We start from the raw sequence: 19,757 nt of genomic DNA on the forward strand, positions 1-19,757 counted from the left end.
CTATTCCCCAGCCTCCCTCTCCCTCCTGCCAGCCTCTTTCTGTTAGGACTCACTTATCTTTTATCCTCCCCCCACATATCTTTCTGTCTCATTCAATCCCACAGCCTCTCTGTCTCATTCTCCTACCCCCACTCATTTCTGTCCTCCTCTTCCTGTTCCAGACTCATTCTGTCTCTCTGTTCCCCTCCCTTCCCCCTTCTCACCACCTTACAGCCATTACATTGATCACCTCTCCCCCCAAAAAAAAAACCAAAACAAAACAAAAAACACCCAACCAAACAAACAATACTGACATGGTATCTTATCTATTATATAAATGTTCTTCCATGCAGTCTAGTCTGTTTGTATTGTACCGACATTTATCATATTTCTGTTATATAATTGTTTTACAGTGCTCTGAGATGTTTACATTTCTGATACTGTATCATGCTATTCCTATTACTAGGATTCAATTTGCCACCATCGATCCTATGTGGCCATTTTTACCATTATTACGCTGTTAACAATACAGAAAGTTTTATGTCAAGGCGGTTAATAAATAAAATACATAAGAGTCCAAACCCCCCAACTCCCATCCGCCCAACAACCTCCCCCCCCCCAAATCCCCATCCCATGTGGTGTTGAGAAACATCAAAAACACAACCAAAAACAAACCAAAAGGGCGCTAGGAAAGGTGTGTGCTGGAAATAACAAGAGGAAAAGAAAAAAGATCAGCAATTCAGGAGCATGCTCCTCTCCCGATGCGGAAGGGACAACCAGTAACCCTCCCATATATCCTGAAATCTGGTCCACCGGAGCTCATCCCGGGACCCTACCGCTCTACGCTCCAAAAGCACTAAGTTATATAGGGACAAAAGTACTTATTGGGCTTTTTGTGACTTAGTACCTTTGCATCCTCCTGTTCCTGTTTCATGCCACTTATCTGTTTGCTTGTTCACTGCTTTGTCATGATGTGCAATGTTTGCTTCCCGATGTTCTTATTTCAGTTGTATATGCCCAATAAAGAAATATTATATTAAAAAAAAAAAATACATAAGAGTCAATCCATTTAACTGATCCTTCCAGTTCCCTTCTCAATTTCCAGGAGAAAAGGTGTCGTTAGGGGCTCCCCCCCCTCCCCCCCCCTCCCGAGGTCATTAGTTACCAGTCTCGCCTTTTATCAAGCTGCGCTAGCAGGGTTAACACGCGCGACTTTTAATCACGTGTTAACCCCCGCGCGGGCCTAAAACTACCCCTTGCTCAAGAGGAGGCGGTAGCGGTTAGCGCGGCAGGTGGTTTAGCGCATGGTATTACGCGCGTTAAACCGCCAACGCGCCCTTTGTAAAAGGAGCCTTTGGTCTTTAAGATCAAGATTTCTCATCTGCCTGCCTTCCTAGATAAATATCTCATCCCACATACCCCTTCTGGGGCCCTCAGGTCCACCAATCAGAATTTATTAATGGTTCATAGTCAAAAGCGCGCAGCGACAAAGGCGCGCCGAGACAACTGAGCGCAAGGAGGAAGCCCGCGTCGGAGAAAAACAGTGTTTTAAGGGGCTCCGACGGGGGTGTTGGTGGGGAACCCCCCCCCCCCACTTTACTGAATACAGATCGCGCCGGCGTTGTGGGGGGGTGGGGTTGGGGGGTTGTAACCCCCCTCATTATACTGGAAACAACTTTTTCCCTGTTTTTTAGGGAAAAAGTGAAGTTTTCAGTATAATGTGGGGGGTTACAACCCCCCACAACGCCCCTCCCCTGACAGAACCCTTTAAAACACTGTTTTTCTTCGGCGCGGGCTTCCGCCTTGCGCTCAGTTGTCTCGGCACGCTTTTGTCGGCACGCGCTTTTGAACTGTCACCCTTATTAACAGTCCCTTCAACTAAGGATTTATATTATACTAGAAACACAATTTTCTCTGTTGTTCCGCCCTCTCTCTGGAGTGCAATGCCATTGAACCTTCACTCTGAAAATTCCCTAAACACGTTTAAAACACACCTTAAGACATTCTTCTTTAAAGCCGCTTATCAAAACTCCGAGTTCCCAAATAAAAACGGGAAAATAAAAACGCTTTCAGGAAGCGATACCCCATTTTTTTCCTCTTGTTAAATCTATCCCTTCCTCCCTTCCTTTTATTTTCATTTTATACAATGTATTTTTAAAAACCTTTCCTTCCCCTTTCTTTCCTTCTGTCCCTTACCCATTGTAATCAAGGGCTCCTTTTATCAAGCCGCGCTAGCGGGGTTAACGCGCGTGACTTTTCATCGCGCGTTATCCCCCGCACTGGCCTAAAAACTACCACCTGCTTAAGAGGAGGCGGTAGCAGCGCGCGGTATTACGCGCGTTAAACCGCTACCGCGCCTTTGTAAAAGGAGCCCCAAGTCTCTCTTTTGATCTCATTCCCCCCTTTTTTGTTATACATAATTTTAATATATTACATTTTTTTTTTTACTTTTTTATCATTTTAAACCGACCAGATACTTGTGATGGTCGGTATATCAAAAGATTAATCAACTTGAAATTTGGATTAGGGGCCAGGAACCCTGCTGAGAAGGACGATTCACGGGTCGCTCTTTTTCCGCCCTCTAGCGGGGAGGGAATCTTTTCTCGAGTAGGTGAAGACGTAGGCGACCGCCTCTCCTGCCCATATTTGGGCTGCCTCACACGTCATTCTCCTTATATGGGCAGCGTCGTCACAGGCGAGCGTTCCATTCAGATAAATGCTCGCGGCGGAATTCCCTTCGCGGAAACGTCGCTTTTGGGAGCGAGCGCAGGTGATGAGCGAGGCCGGGCTGCGTTTTGGGGATCGTCCTGGGTCAGACCGGTTTTTCCTGGTCGAGCAGGACTTTTAAAACAAATCCAACGGAGCTCCTCCTCTCGGCTGCCAGGATGAAGGTGCGATCGGTGGACTGCCGCCTGCTCAGGAAGACCCTGCGGAAAGAGCCGGCTCGCTGCCTGATTCTGGACTGCCGGCCCTACCTGGCCTTTTGCGCCTCCGGCGTGAAGGGCTCCCTGAACGTGACCCTCAACTCGGTGGTGGTCCGCCGGGCCAGGGGCGGGCCGGTGCCCGTCCACTTCGTGGTGCCCGACGAGGCCGCTCGCGCCCGGCTGCGGGAGGGCGGCGTGTCGGCCGTGATCGTGCTGGACGAGGGCACCGCGCACTGGCGCAAGCTGAGGAAGGGCAGCACGGCCCAGATCGTCCTGGACACGCTGGTGGCCCTGCAGGCGGCCCCCCAAGTCTGCTTTCTGAAAGGTGAGCAAAGAGAGGCCGCCTGGTGCTAGTGGTCCTAGGGAGGGATAGATAAGAATTTGATCATATATTTGGCCATTGCATTTCTCTGTAAGATGTTAAAATTTAATAAACATTGAACTAAAAAAAAAAAAAAAAAGTGCTACTATACAGGTGATGTGGATATGATTCAAGACTTGGCATTTTGTCCATCATCTCTGCAGTAATTTTTTTTTTTTTAATGCCCACAAAATAAAACCAAAGGCACAGGGGTGGCAGGTTCCCTTCTCAAGAAACTTGCAGTAGGTCTTCAGGAAATGACACCCCCCCCCCACCCCACCCCAAAGAGCTGTGAATGTGCTAACTTGATTAGTTTCTCCTGCAGGGGTGTGAAAAGTTCGCCTTTTGGTAGGGGGCCTTGGGCATATTTTTGTGAATTGCAGCATCTTAAGAATGAAGCCCTCTCAGGCACCTGCTGTGCCAGGCTCGGCAGGTCGACTTCCCTGTTGCTGTGAATATCCCACCTGGGAGTAAAACTGAAAAAGTGTTGAAGCATCCCAGAGAAGGCCTCTATTTAAATAGCCGAAGTGCACAGCAAACCTCTGGGAAACATAGTAATTCTGAAAATTGTCATCTTGGGTTGTCGCCGCGCTAGTAATCGGAGAGGGCAGGATTTCAGATCCTGGTTAGCTCCTTGTAAGAGAGTAGGGGGTTAATTCTAGATGTCAGGGCACCAAACCCAGGGCTCGGATGTAATCAGCCATCCGGTGCTGGTGGCCCGGGGGAGGAAAGCTGCCTTCTGCAAGAGGAAGGGAGGGAGCTGGAGCTGCTCGGAGGCGCTGATGAATGAGTCACCTCCTGATCCCTAGGCGGACATTAACTTCTCACCTGCCAGCTTCTAGGGCTCAGCACCCGGATCTACGATGCTTCAATACTGTCCCAGGAAGGGGAGGAAACCAGTTAAGGGGTGCCGTAGGGAGCGAGCGCATAGAACAGTGGTTCCCAAACCTGTCCTGGGGGACCCCCCAGCCAGTCAGGTTTTCAAGATATCCCTAATGAATATGCATGAGAGAAATTTGCATACCTGTCACTTCCATTATATGCAAATCTCTCATGCATATTCATTAGGGATATCTTGAAAACCCGACTGGCTGGGGGTCCCCCAGGACAGGTTTGGGAACCACTGACATAGAAATTGGGTGGGGGGGAAATGAGCTGTTTATGGAGAACAACCTGGGCCTCTTTTCCCCTCCACAATAATTTTAGGAATATACTTTGAGATTGCAAATAGTCTAGCTTGGAAATTTGGATATGGTGCTTGAGTTTGGCATAATTTTTACAAGGGGTGCAGGTGCATTTTAATGTGTGCCATTATATTTATTTTGGAATCAGTTTTGACTAGTTTGTACAGAAAGAAGAGATCGAAAAGGGTGGTAGACGCATGGAATAGTCTCCTGGTAGAGACAAAGACTGTGTCACTCTGAATTCAAAAAAGCGTGGGATCCCTTAGGTCCTCGAGAGCTGGAGCCAGGTCAGGTTTTCAGGATATCCACAATATATATGAATGAGATAGATTTGCATCTCAAGAAGGGAGTGCATGCAAATCCATCTCATACATATTCATTGTGGATATCTTGAAAACCTGACCTGGCTCCGGCTCTCGAGGACCGGAATTGCCTACCCCTGCCTTAGGGAAAGGAGGCGATAGCGGATGGGCAGACTGGATGAGCCATTTGGCCTTTATCTGCCTTCATGTTTCTATAATGACGGTGACATTTCAGAAAAAGGTGGTACAACTTGGTTTTAAAGCATAGTATTAGGATGCCAGGTCCTATGTATGAAAACTTTCATGTGGATCACCCTAGACCAGGGGTGTCAAAGTCCGCAATCCAGTCAGGTTTTCAGGATTTCCCCAATGAAGATGCATGAGATTTGTTTGCATGCACTGCTTTCAATATATGCTAATAGATCTCATGCATCTTCATTGGGGAAATCCTGAAAACCCGACTGGATTGCGGCCCTCGAGGACCGACATTGGACACCCCTGGCTTAGGCGATTTGAAGAGGGAAAAGCATGACTAGGCGGAAAACATAAGTTCTTCCTTAAAGCAGGGGTAGGGAACTCCGGTCCTCGAGAGCCGTATTCCAGTCGGGTTTTCAGGATTTCCCTAATGAATATGCATGAGATCTATGGGCATGCACTGCTTTCAATGCATATTCATTGGGGAAATCCTGAAAACCCGACTGGATTCCGGCCCTCGAGGACCGACTTTGACACCTGTGCTCTAGCACAATCTAGACCAGTGGTTCCCAACCCTGTCCTGGAGGACCACCAGGCCAATCGGGTTTTCAGGCTAGCCCTAATGAATATGCATGGAGCAGATTTACATGCCTATCGCTTCCATTATATGCAAATCTCTCTCATGCATATTCATTAGGACTAGCCTGAAAACCCGATTGGCCTAGTGGTCCTCTCGGACAGGGTTGGGAACCACTGATCTAGACAGCCCCCATGGGGTTAAGTGCTAAACACCAGGAGCTATATTGTTCACTCCATAGGATTCCTCTCCTTCTGGCTCTTCCATCACAGAAGCAAGCTTGTAGCCACTGCTGCTGCTTCTCCTCCTTCTGTCTATCTACCAAAGACTGTTTATTTCCAGTGCTGAACACATTTCAGTGCCTGCAAGGGGTCATCCTTGAGCAATGGACTCTGCCTCTCATCCCTCATTATGAGGTTGAGAAGTACTGGTGCCGTATGATTTTTACCCAGCCAGCAGAGAGGACCCTGTGGCCATCAAGCCTTGAGAGTGGACAGCCCAGATCACAAATACCCTTGAGATCCCCCAAAGTAGATTTGTTTCCTTTACTTCATTTCCAGGACTCTCCATGTCCCGTAGGGCTGTGGACTTTGCCAATGCAGGATCCTTAGCTAGCCTGAGTAATAAAAAGCTAGGCTCCGGATCCAAATCCAGGCTTCCATCATTGTACAATGCAGCATTGAGCTATCCAGATTTTTTTTTTTAATGCCGAGTAAACATCTGAATATAATGAATTATCTCAGTAAAATTAAGTAATTCAGTGTAGTATTTCTAGTGAAAGTCATCTGACACATTTCAGAGCAAATTAGGATTGCTAATGAAAGCTGTTATATCTTTTTTTTTTTCCTCTGCCATAGGGGGATATGCAACCTTTTGCTCCCAGTATCCTGAGTGCTGTATAGAACAAAAGTCATTTTCACTTGAAGGAAGTGAACTGGATAGAAACCTCAACCACTGTGAAAAGCAGAGCATCAAGCCTCCTTATGATCAGGTGGGTACGAGGAAGCCCTGGGGGGTGATTTTTCTGTCTTACCACAGTGTTAAAAACACTAGGATGAGGTCGGCAAACAGTAAAAAGCAGAGGGAAACCTGTAGACTGAAAAATTCTGGGCGGCATGGGTAAAAATGCTATTGGGGATTCACCCGTGGAACTTTATTTTGGGCCGCCATGCATAAATGTCCTGCAACCAAACTCTTTGCCGTCTTCCACAGAATAAAGGCAAATCTGATTTTTACATCTCATCTCTTAAAATCAGGCTATTCGTGATACTCGCTGATCCTACTGGGACGTTTTCCTTTTTAAATATTTCTAAACGTATCTTGTGCTGCCTTAACTCGTTAAGGAATGAGATGTCAAAACGTTTCTCACAAGAGACACTATTTTAACATCGTAAATGACAGCCGGATAAAGACCCGAATGGTCCATCCTGTCTGCCCAATAGCTACGTGCGTTACAAAGCCACGTTTAAGTTCAATTGTCTTTGTTCATTGATATTTCTGGGTTATAGACCGTAGAAGGCCTATCTAGACATAAGAACATAAGCAATGCCTCCGCTGGGTCAGAATTGTGGTCCATCGTGCCCAGCAGTCCGCTCACGCGGCGGCCCAACAGGTCCAGGACCTGCGCAGTAATCCCCTTTTCCAGCAGGAAATTGTCCAATCCTTTCATGAACCCCAGTACCGTATTCTGCCCTATTACGCTCTCTGGAAGCGCATTGGCTAAGGCTCTTAACATTTGCATCTCCTCTTCCTATAGGCTAAGGCTCTTTGCACCTGCATTGTGATGTCATAAAGCTTTATGGTTATAGAAACCTAGAAACATGAAGGCAGATAAAGGCCAAATGGTCCATCCGCAGCCTCCACTATCTCCTCCTCTCCCATAAGAACATAAGCAATGCCTCCGCTGGGTCAGACCTCAGGTCCATCGCGCCCAGCAGCCCGCTCACGCGGCGGCCCAACAGGTCCAGGACCTGTGCAGTAATCCTCTATCTATACCCTTCTATCCCCTTCTCCAGCAGGAAATTGTCCAATCTTTTCTTAAACCCCAGTACTGTAGTCCATCCCAAATTATTGCAGTTCCCATCAAAGCCCTCCCCAGCCCATCCTAAGCCAAACACAGGTTCTTCCAATTATAACCTTCATTTTCTGAATGTTCTCTCTAATGTATTTTATGTATTCTCAACATATAAACATAGTTACACATCTTTCAAATTAACATAGCTAAACACCTCCCTTAGTATCATTAGTTAAGCCAACTCTCACTCCACCTCATTCCTTCTGTTGCAGAATTAAACCTCTTCCAATCCTGCAGCTATCCAGATTACAAAACAGGTTTCATAAATCTGAACTGGTAATCTATTTTTTTACCGCCTCAAAAGCACTTTTGAATTCAGTATCAATTCTGAAGGACACTTACATTAGAGGGTCTTTATTCAAACAGACTTACACGATTAGCATGAAATGTTAACCGTACAAGCTGTTTGTTGTGAATATTTTGTGCTGACCCGCACAATGTCTGCTACACGTTATCGGCATAAGAAAAGGAAGGGCAAGAGGTGGTTGGTAGAGAATGACACGGGGACATCCCTTCCCCGCAGGAACTTAAGTTCCTCATCCCGTCCCTGCAAGTTTTGTCGCTGTCCCTGCCCCATTCCCGTAAGCTCTGCCTTAACTGCACAAGCCTTGAAAACCTATGATTTTAAAGTGTTTGAGGCTCGTGCAGATGAGGACGGAGCTTAGGCATTGGTGGAATGAGGCATTATGACATCACAATCTGAGCTCTAAAATGTTGCTACCTATGATTTTAAAGTGTTTGAGGCTCGTGCAGATGAGGACGGAGCTTAGGCATTGGTGGAATGAGGCATTATGACATCACAATCTGAGCTCTAAAATGTTGCTACCTATGATTTTAAAGTGTTTGAGGCTTGGGCATATGAGGACGGAGCTTAGGCATTGGTGGAATGAGGCATTATGACATCACAATCTGAGCTCTAGAATGTTGCTACTTAGGATTTTAAAGGGTTTGAGGCTTGTGCAGATGAGGTCGGAGCTTGCCGGAATGGGGCAAGGAAAGAACTCACCGGGACGGGAAAATGAATTCCCAAGGGGACGGTGAAAAATTTGTCCCCATGTCATTCTCTTGTTGAGGTCAGGGGACATGCCTACCGTTTATCAGATAGCAGTGATGTTCAACTGCCATGCAAGTGTCTGTATCCATTTAGTGGGACCACACAAATAGCTATCCTTCCTCCTAGTAGAATCAAGAGGTTGCTTGGCTTACTGCACCGACAACTTGAGTTTAAACTTTGTCCTGGTTTTTGTCAGGTAGCCAGCCTCTGGCCAGCTCCGTCATCCATTCAGTAAACGAGCAGATAGCCTCAGCCAGGGGGTAAAGATGACAGGGAAAGGCAATGGCAAACTTCCTCATTAATAATCCTCCCATAACATAAAAACATAGTTGGTGCTTTCGTGATGTGCAGTGCTCTCGGAATCATCTTTGATCGAGCCAAAGAAATGTAAATCATTTTGGATTATGATCCAAATAACATTGTGATACGAATAACACCTGACCACTTTTCCACCAGTGTGTCCGAGTCTTTGGCCTCTTCTGCCGTAACTGAGGCCTGTAATAAATGCTCTAACCGTTCATCTGTAAAGCTGAGGACTTCGTCCCACGGCTAGAAAGACATGGTCTGATCCCAAAGGAGTACCAAAAAACCAATCCAAAGAGGAGGAAGAAAGGAGCCCTGACGTGAAAAATCAGTGATATCGAAAGTAGGGGAAGACCAATAAAGTTCCAGTCAAGTGTATATAAAAACCTTTACCCCCAAAATACCAACATCTGAAAAGAGCCATTATAGACTGTGTTTTGGCGGAAAGCCGCCTGCCTCAGGCAGGGCCGGATTTAGATGAAAAGAGGCCCTAGGCTATTCCACTTATGAGGCCCTTTCACCTCCCATTTTTAAGTTTGTAAATTACATGAGAGATAATAAAATACATCATTACTGTGATATATATCAATATGTTAAATGAAATATGTTGTTATTGGTACTAACCTTTATTAAAAAATGTGACACGGAGAATAAATAAAAAAAAGTCGAGAACACTTATTTGGACATTTATTCTCAGCACCATATATAGTACTTGTAACAATAACTAATCAAACATAACACACAACATTGCCCCTTCCTATGTCCCCAGTGCGTCCTTCCTCACCCCCCCTCCGATGCCCACCTGCCTCCCATCCCCCTTCCATTGAACCCCCCATGCTATCCTGCTTGCCTGCCTTCCATTAACCCCCCCCCACCCCCCCTCCGATGCCAGACTGCCTGCCTCTCATCCCCCTTCCACTGAAACCCCCCACTCCTCCCCCACCCCCGATGCCAGTCTAGGCCACCCTGTTCTGACGGATCCACGTTTTGCCTCTCCCCACGGGGCTGGGCTTTGCCCAGCTGTTTCCGGACTGACGTCTTTCCCTCCCCGATCCTCCTCCCAGGGCGAGAAAAAGAAAGGGAAAAGCCGAGTCGGCGCCCCGTTGCGGCCGGAGTCGGTTCCGATCTCGAAGCGTAGAATTTCTCCTTATTTTTGGTTCAGTGTTTTAATGTTCACTGTTTTTAGAATAGTGTAATTTTAATTTTGCTAACAATTTGAATGTAGGCCCCTCTTGATCTTGAGGCCCTAGGCTGAAGCCTAGTTAGCCTATAGGAAAATCTGGCCCTGCGTGGTCGCAAGAGTATTGCTCCAAAAATTAAAAAGAAAAACCAAATGGTGACAAAGTCAAAAGTAAAATGCAGCAAACTCAACCAAAAGCCCCCCTAAATCCTTCGTGACTTGGTTCTTGTTGACAGGGGACTACCTTTACTTTTTCAACCTCGATAAGCTCTCCATAGGCTGCGTAGTTGCTGGCCTGCTCAAAAGGACAGGGCTCCAAATATCAAACTCTGCTTTGGCTGTGTGAATAAATTGGATAGAGACATATGTGGACCTGACGTGCACCTTTTAGACATGTGCAAGGTGGTTATTTGAATTTTAATTAGTGTTTTCACAATGTTTTTTATAAAGACATGGTACAGAGACAATTAAGCAAACTTAGGAGCTCCCAAAACAGAGTCCAGAATGCCCACACTACAATATCTCATTTAATCTAATGATATAACACGAACACAAGGTTGGTTATACAATCCTCATGCTCGGTTCACTTGTGTTTATATAATAGTTCTCATTGATCTGAAAGCTGGATCTGGTTAGAGAGGTTTCTAATAGGGTGGCTTGAATGCTAGGGCTAATTAAAGAGAAACCTGATGTTAAAAATGCCAGGCCTAGAAATGCTGCATTCCTACCGTTGACCTGGGAAGCTTATTTGTCTTGAAATCCTTATGACATTGTCACGCCAGCCTTGGAGGATCTTTTTAGGGCTGCAGGATTCTCAGAGGGAACAGTGCATTTCCAGATCATTCTCCTGTACACTACCAAATCTTGGAACTTGTCCACGGCGTTGATGTCTCAGCAATGCAGAAAATGGTGCAAAGGGTACTTGATGAATCAACGGCCAATCCATGTGTCTAAAGGGGTTTGCCAAAGATTGCACAGAAGTGGTGGGAGGTCTACGCTGGGGCTCAGCCTGTTCAGTTAGGAAACCAGAAGTAGATTTTCCGAGCAAGTGCTGAACAGGATATGAATGCTCATGTACCACCCACACAGTGATCTGAACAAATATTGAGCTGTGTGCACTTCCATGGGCAGCTTTAAAAATATACCGCGGCAGAATTGTCCTTGCTCCTGTAAAATCAACATTTTTTTAAAAAAAATTCTGCCTTGAGAGAGAAAACGAGTTATTCTGGGAGACCAAAATGCTACAGCTCTCTAGGTGGATTCAGAAAAACTGGGATGTTCAGTAGCAGGAAGTGGTCAGGACACGAGTGGGTTGGATTCAGTTTCCCAATTCACAGATGTGAACACACCAATAGAATCCTTTTGTGTGTGGGGGAGGTTTTGCAATTATGATTCACTGCCTGGTAACACTAGGGTGTAGAACCATGACATGTGGAGGGTGCTTAACCACATCGGTTTTATTCAAATTGTAATGTTTCCCTGACAGCAAGTAATATGTCTCCCTGAGAGCAAGGAAAATATAAAATGTGCTGTTTTCTTTACAGTTAAATATATGTCTCTATATATCTTTTTGCTTTCTATTTAACAGGGCAATCCAGTTGAAATCCTTCCCTTCCTCTACCTCGGCAGTGCCTACCACGCTTCCAGATGTGAATTTTTGGCAAATTTCCACATCACAGCCTTACTCAATGTCTCTAGGAAAAGTTCCGACGCTTTCAAAGAGCAATATCTCTATAAATGGATCCCTGTGGAGGACAACCACATGGCAGACATCAGCTCTCACTTCCAAGAAGCTATCGACTTCATCGGTAGGTGCTGTCATGTTTGCTTGAGGGATCTTCAAAAAGCTTCTGCATTTTTTTATTTATTTATTTTTTTCCCAACGCTATTTATTAAATATCTCAAAAGCAAATTACATCGTTTTTCCACATAATCACCCTGTTTTGCGACACGTTCCTGGAGGAAAAGTCCATAGTCTGTTATTGACAAAGACAGGGGGGAAGCCACTGCTTGCCCTGGATTGGTAGTATGGAATGTTGCTACTCCTTGAGTTTTGGCCTGGTACTAGTGACCTGGATTGGCCACCGTGAGAACGAGCTACTGGGCTTGATGGACCATTAGTCTGACCCAGTAAGGCTATTCTTATGACACATCCTCTTACCATGTCCCCCTTTTCCAACTATTTCCCATGAAAATATGAAAGTGCAGAAACTTTTTTTTGAAGAACCCTCGTATCATGTTCTAAACCAATAATATATTAAACATCAGAGCTTGATATAAACAGGATCAATGCCTTAGTCCCTAAGACTTTATCCCCTGAATTCTATACGGTACTCAAAGCTACATGTGTAATTTTATTGCATAACAAGCCAATAATTGGGTGCAAATAATCAATTATTAGCAACAACTTGGATGCATGTGTGCATATTGCTAGCGGCTAGTCTATAAAGGCACGCGAGTAAATCTGTTAGCTTGCAGCTGAAAAGGGGTCGTGGCCGTGGCAACACGGGTGGATCAGGGGTGTTCATTAAAGATTGTGTGCACTATTATAGAATTTGGGGAATCTGGGCCTAATTTCCACCTGAGGATTTTATACCTGGTTTCAGCCGGTGTAAATCCTTGCGCCCAAAGCCAGGTACAAATCACGGCGCTGCCTGCTGTTCTGTAAACAGCGCCCAACTCAGGGTGCCATTTACATAGGGTTACCCGAGGTCTGGGGAAAACCTGGACATGTCCTCTTTTTTTTTTTTTTTTTTTAGAGGGATTTCCGGTTTATCCAGGTCTTGGAAGTTCTCGCGTTCGGGGCCAAGTCTGGAGGGCCTCTGCGTACGTGCAGAGACGACACGATGACATCGCATGCGCAAAGGCCCTCCAGGTTCGGGCCTGAGCTCAGGGAAGGAGGAGACAGGAGGTTTGTGTGGGGGCGGAGCTGGGAGCAGAATGGGGTGGGGCCAGGTGTCCTTTTTTTTGTTTGTTTTAAAGAGGAAATCTGGTAACCCTACATTTATAGAATTGCAAATTTGGGTGCCATTTACTTAATCTAGTCCTGTGTTTTTAACTGTTAACCTTTTGGGGTAGGTGTCACATTCACACAAAGAATGAATGCTATTTCTAAAACGAGATGTTTGGAAATTGCTCATCCGTCCTGTGGGTAAAAGTACATAAGAACATAAGAAATGGCTTCGCCGGATCAGACTCTAGGTACATCCAGTCCAGCGACCCGCACCCGCGGAGGCCAAGCCAGGTGTTCCCTGCTGAGAAACCTTGTTTACTCGTATCCCCCAATGTGATTTGCAAGAAGGTGTGCATCCAACTTGCTGAATCCCAGAATGCTGGTCTCCATCTCGACCTCCTCAGGGTGGTTGTCAGGTTCTACCGTTTCGCTTGGTCTGCTCTTTTCTGCCCCCCCCCCCCCTCAGTCAACCATCTAGTCTTGCTCAATGCATGGTCCAGCCCTGGAAATAACAACATGGCAGTTGTTAACTGAAGACCGAGATCAGCGTGTTTGCCTGTCCAAACTTGTTATGACGTGATACGTTAGTGGTAAATATATTTTACCATCTCATAATGTCTGAAATCATTTACTAGGATCTGGATGAAAACATGGTTAAAAATTCCACAGGGTGCAGCTGAAACAGTTTCTCTTTTGGACCGTGTGGTGAATAAGCTTAATGGCTAACAAAGAAAAGGCAGAAATCCTCTGTTTTCTAATGTATTAATACCTGCCCAGTATCAAAAAAACAACACTTCAGCCATCGCTTCTGAACAGGGAGGTTTGTAATGTTACATTCAGGCTTTCAGAGCTGATAGGAAAAGATCCCTTTACGTAATGCTGACTTAATAGAAATGGTCGGACCTTGGTAGAGCTTTCACGTTGTAGTTGGAAACTATTTTGTCCGGCTGAAAGCAAAGAGATTTTGGCTCTGCACGCTGGGCCACTCGTTTACAAAGTGCTTTAGCGTGGATTTAGCGTGTGCTAACTTCTAACGCGTCCATAGAATAACATGGACTCGTTAGCGTTTGGTACGTGTTTAGCGTGCACTAAAAAGCTTATCGCACCTTTTGTAAAAGAGGGGGGTGAGTGTGAAACGGTCAGTCAGTGCAGTGGCCTGAGAAGCAGGGGAACTAGGTTCAGTTCCCACCACAGCTCCTTGTGACTCTGGGCAAGTCACTGAACCCTCCTTTGCCCCAGGTGCAAAATAAGCACCTGTATATAATACGTAAAACCATGTTGACTGTAACCACAGAAGGGCGGTATATCAAATCCCATTGCCTTCCTAATCATGGAAGTTACAATTGAAAAATTTAGCATTTATATATACACATAACGCTGGACTTTACGATAAAACTCCACCGGGTAAAAATAGCTTTTGAAATTTTGCTATTATCTTCTATTTATCATTTGTAAATCATTCCCTGTTTATTTAATTGCTGTAAACCGAGTTGAGCTTTCTCAGAACGATGTTAGCTTAGTAGTTTAGCTTGGTTTTGCAGCGGACCGACTTTGGGCTAGACTCTAGATTCCCAAAGGACACCGATCGTGTCCCGCCCACTTTGCGACCCGATTGTTCCCCGACCCGATTCACTAACCTTGGTGCCGAGCAACCTACGATTCGCGCATGCAAATGAGGGGGGAACGGCATGCAAATGTAGGCAGGCAGCGATTCACTAAAGCGATCTGGAACACCGACTGGGCTGGCCGATCAACAAAAGGAGCGACTGCTAGGGACCAGTCACTCACGTGCTTTCTGACTGCATCTCCTGCTCTCCTGCCCCGATTCTCCTCTCACCACCCTGCTCTGTGCCCCGATCGCCGCTCTGCTTCTGCCCCAACTCTCCTTGCCTTCCCCCCCCCGCAGCGCGAGCCCATGGTTTTAACCTGCAAATTTAAAACATAGAAAAAAAACATAGATGACGGCAGAAAAGGGCTACAGCCCATCAAGTCTGCCCACTCTGCTTACCCACCCCCTGTCTATGCCCTAATGACCCAATTTCCTTATCTTGACCCTCGTAGGGATCCCACATGGGTATCCCATTTATTCTTAAAGTCTGGCACGCTGTCTGCCTCGATCACCTGCACTGGAAGCGAGTTAAAACCACGGGCTCGCGAAAAGTAAAAAAAAAACAAGAAAAAAGTTTTCTTTGCAGCTCTGCCGGCCACGGAAGGCCAGCGCAGACCTTAGAGCAGGGGTGTCAAAGTCCCTCCTCGAGGGCCGCAATCCAGTCGGGTTCTCGGGATTTTCCCAATGAATACGCAAGAGATCCATTAGCATACGATGAAAGCAGTGCATGCAAATAGATCTCGTGCATATTCATTGGGGAAATCCTGAAAACCCGACTGGATTGCGGCCCTCGAGGAAGGACTTTGACACCCCTGCCTTAGAGCATCGGGGCCCAAGTCCTTCAGGGTTGAGGAATTCACCCAGCTAAAACAAAGTCTTTGGTTATGAAACAACTTTCCAACTCCGTTTAGATTACTGCCGCTCATACGCTGTCTCCTTCCTCCCTTTGTTTTAAAGTACACAGAGGCTGGACGAGAAGTCAAACCGACAGGGTGGGGTACACCCCAGGGCTGGTGATAAAAGGGTGGGGTCCACATCAGGGGAGGGGAGAGTGAGTAGGCCGAGCAAAATTGTAAATAAACTAGTACTACCTGTAATTGACTTGAACTCCTAAATACAATTGGACTGTAAAGCTAATTTCTGTTGTGTAGCCATGCAGAGAAGCCTGGAGGCTTTTAGTTCTGCAAGGTAAACTCTATTATTCCACAGTCAATAAAATTTTAGCCCCGCCTTCTGACTAAAGGTGAATCATTTTTAAAGTTCCACTCCCTACTGCGACTCTTGAAACATGAAAGGGGTAGATCGTGCCTACTCACGGATGCTCCTTCATGGTCTGTCTGTATAAATTGTGGTGCTTATTCACTGCAGATTAACTCATTACTGTGTCACTCGGTTTTGTGGCTAGCAAGCTGCCTGCGTAGCTTTAATGTTCATCGACACACAAAAATTTTTTAGCGTCGACAGCTAGCATCTCTGATTTCACCATATGTTTTGTGTTTTTTGCAGACACCGTCAGACGTGCTGGTGGCAGAGTCCTCGTTCACTGTGAAGCTGGCATCTCGAGGTCCCCCACCATTTGCATGGCTTACCTCATGAAAACCAAGAAATTCCGCCTGGAGGAGGCTTTTGACTATATCAAGCAACGTAGGAGTGTCATCTCCCCTAATTTTGGTTTCATGGGACAGTTACTGCACTATGAATCAGAGTGTCTCTCTTCCGCCGGCAGCGCCCACACGACGTCCTGCAAAAGAGAGGCTGTCTCTTTTCTCACAGAGGAGTTGACTTTAAGGAAAAGCTTCGATGCCTCTTGCTACGCCTTTCCTACCTCGGTTCTGGCTTCTGTGCCGATTCGCTCCCCCGTGCACCAGCTTAAACTGAGTCCCATCACGGCGTCGTCTTCGTGCTAAGGCTGCCTGACCTCCGGGAGATCGGGGGGGAGGGGGACTTCGCTGAGGTCGTCCAGGACTGAGGGCACAGACCAAATGCGCAGTGTCAAAGTCGCCAGTTTGTCTGGAGTGCATGAGGTGTTTCTTGGTGACAACTTGACATATATGGCATGGACATCGGTTCAGGAAAATAATGACTGACTAAGCTTTGATCTAACTGTGTTGTTATCATCTACTCCCCTTTATTTCTGTGAAATTCTGACACTCCATCATGCTAAAGATATTCTGCCAAATATCAGTCCCTCTTCCCTCAAACACGAACAAAGGGGTACGGAAGCAATAGCATCATTTGGTTTGAACATCTAAAGGTCAGGGCAGAGAAACTCCATCCAATGTTACTCTGTTTTCAAGATAAATAATAATTTTTGTGTCTAAGAGGGGTGGGGAGAAAAGCACTTGAAAGCAGACAGCTAGAGATAGTAAGCTCTTAGGTGCATGCACAGCTTTGCAGACCCAATGGTCGTTTGCAGTTTCCAGAGCGTGCTTTTCTCCCGTAACTAAGGTGCATGTTGGAAAAGAACACCCCCTCCTCTCTCCTCCCACTTTCTGTTCACGAACCCACACTTGGCATTTCCTGCCTTCCTTACTGGAAATCCCCTTGGTTTCAGAGCCTATGTGACGACTGGGAAAAGGATACATCCAGTGGGTTCAGTATGAGAGAAATGTTTTCATCATTTTGTGGAGCGGTCAGAAAGTGAACCTAGATTTCTCCCACCTCTCCTGTGTCTGTGCTTTGTGTTTGTATGTACTGTTACAGAAATAGGGAATGGCCAAAACAGTGCTCAATGGAATTCTCCCTTCTGTTTGTAGGAAATTGTATTTCTTCAGAGCAGTGCATTGCAAACCGTGTGCCGTGGCAGACCAGCGTGCCTCCTGAGGTTTCAGGTTGTGCCGCGACATGCTGGCGAGGAGGAGAGTCAGCTGGCGCGGATGACTCTCCTCCTCTCTCCGCACCTCCTCTCCTCCCAGATCCCGCCACCGAAGCGGGTCGCGGCCAAATGGGTGACCACACACTTCCGGGCGCCTTCCGGGGCACTGGGTTTAGTGTGCCGCCGGCTGGAAAGTTTGCGACACTGCTTTAGAAGAACAAAGATATGTTCCTTCTCTGTAGGAGCTAAATAACACTTTGGGGGCAGCAAAGAGCAGACCGCATCAAGCTTTGCTTACTAGTCTTGCTGTTGAAACGGTGATCTTTGTGATACGTTTTCTTGAACCTATGTGAGTTGTTGATCGCATAGGTCCCTTCAAATCATAAGAGACGCGTGGTCTCCAAAGTAAGATGGACACGATATTCAAAAAAAAGATGAGCTTCTAAATTTCATCTCCTCAGTTTTCAGCTGAAAATTCATCTTAATTTAGGACTAAGTTTTATGCCTATAAATTTAGGCCTTTATTCATAAAAAATGCTATTAACAGCGATATAATCATAAAGCAAAAGTAATATCCAGTACAATTATAATCTAAAAATAATAAATTAGTGAAGGGTGCTCAACACCCCCACACACCGGCACTTAAAGTAGACGACCAATGGGTTCAAGGACCATCACAGCAACATTCCGTCCTCATATCATACCTGCGAAATGGTAAATTCTGTGCTTACAAACAGTAGCACTTAATTCAATCAGTATAACAAATAGAAATAAAGAAATGTCCGTCCGTATGTAGCTGTTAACACCAAGCCTGCCAGTGGTTTAGGAATGATTTAGGAGTAAATGAAAGTCACTTATCTGAATATTAAGTTGACTTATGAGGGCATCAAAGGCCCAGCGTCCCCAAACAACAGTAGGGACGACTCAGATGAATGTTAAATAGCATTTTTTAATGAATAATTGTTATTTCTGAATGCTAAGCTAAAGAATATATTCCCCAATATTTTGTATAAATTTAGGCCAGTCATTCATTTGCCTGGATTTGATCCTGGTGCTGAAAATCAGTGTAAGTTCCTAACTTCTTTTCCCTGCCCTAAATCCATCCCCTTTTTTATGCTTCTAAATATGCACAAGATTTCAATAAAGATTCATAAAAGTTTCAAAGAGGCCAATGTAGGAGCACAACTCGCAACTCCCCTCTTTTACTCTACCGCGGCCCAGAGCGCTAAAATGCTCCGACACTCATAGAATTCCTATGAGCATCGGCGCATGCGGTGCTCCGGGCCGTGGTAGAAAGAAACCTCTACCGTGGCTTAGTGGAAGAGGGCCAAAAGTTGGAAGCATAAATCCTTTGAAGATCAGGTCTCGCCTAGTTTTTTTTTTTGTTGGTCTGAGCTGAAGAGACAACAACCCACAAAGATTTCCGGTTTCTCCCAAGACCAACACAACTGGCCAAAGAGTTTGTCCAAAGCTGTTACCTTCCAGGCACTACCCAAAAAAAAAATAATCTCCAGAGCTGGTATTCTTGTTTTCATAGAAGTCCAAATTCATTGCAGGCTTGCTTGCCTGTTAGGCGTTGCAAGCATCAGGCACCCCAGAAACATGTTCAGCTGTGAGAGTGGATGATACCAGTTCCTACATAATGCTCAGGATTTCAGGAATAAGTTAGAACCTGATCAACTGAAAAACAGGTTTCCTCCAGCAAAGGATCCTCCCTGCCGCAATGCAAATTAACCCGTGGGATTCTCCCCCCAACAATTACCAGTGCTAACAATTGTGATCTTCCCATACACAAAAAAATAATTACAGTGGATTATAAATGTAGGTGATTTCTTTAGCGCCTTTGAGCTGAAAAAGTTGCCAGTTTAGAACAGCGCAAGATAAAGCATGGTACCAGAGCAATTACTAAGGGCTCCTTTTATGAAGCTACGCTAGCGGTTTTAGCGCCTGCCCGCTAGCCAAAAATCTACTGCCTGCTCAAAAGGAGGCAGTAGCGGGTAGTGCCCGCGGCAATTTAGCGTGCGCTATTCCACGTGTTAAGGCCCTAGCGCGGCTTTGTAAAAGGAGCCCCAAGGGATCAAGCAGTGGTGTACGAAAGCAGGAAAAAGCCCAGTTCAAATTCCACTATGGCTTCTCGGGACTTGGGCCAATCACTTAACCCTCAGGTACAAACTTCAGATTGTGAGCCCTTGGGGGCAGGGACATATCTATTATATTGCCTTGAGAGCTACTATTGAAAAAGGTGAG

General features: G+C 45.9%; 1 protein-coding gene across 1 annotated transcript; it reads left to right on the forward strand.

Annotated features, from left to right (window-relative positions):
• The first annotated feature begins 2,682 nt into the window (after nt 1-2,682).
• Nucleotides 2,683-18,217, forward strand: DUSP5 (dual specificity phosphatase 5). The gene is made up of 4 exons (XM_033942729.1): nt 2,683-3,228; nt 6,380-6,513; nt 11,722-11,941; nt 16,202-18,217. Exons 1-4 carry the CDS (start codon nt 2,865-2,867, stop codon nt 16,600-16,602), a joined length of 1,119 nt encoding a protein of 372 aa, XP_033798620.1. The 5' UTR covers nt 2,683-2,864; the 3' UTR covers nt 16,603-18,217.
• Nucleotides 18,218-19,757: the final 1,540 nt, after the last annotated feature.

Source organism: Geotrypetes seraphini, chromosome 4 (assembly GCF_902459505.1).
Source record: "Geotrypetes seraphini chromosome 4, aGeoSer1.1, whole genome shotgun sequence".
In the NCBI taxonomy this organism is placed as follows: Eukaryota; Metazoa; Chordata; class Amphibia; order Gymnophiona; family Dermophiidae; genus Geotrypetes; species Geotrypetes seraphini.

Coding starts and splice junctions, on each gene's coding strand:
- DUSP5 (XM_033942729.1), top strand. CDS start 2,865: ATGAAGGTGCGATCGGTGGACTGCCGCCTGCTCAGGAAGACCCTGCGG. Junction 3,229..6,379: donor CCAAGTCTGCTTTCTGAAAG/GTGAGCAAAGAG, acceptor CCTCTGCCATAG/GGGGATATGCAACCTTTTGC. Junction 11,942..16,201: donor AGAAGCTATCGACTTCATCG/GTAGGTGCTGTC, acceptor TGTTTTTTGCAG/ACACCGTCAGACGTGCTGGT.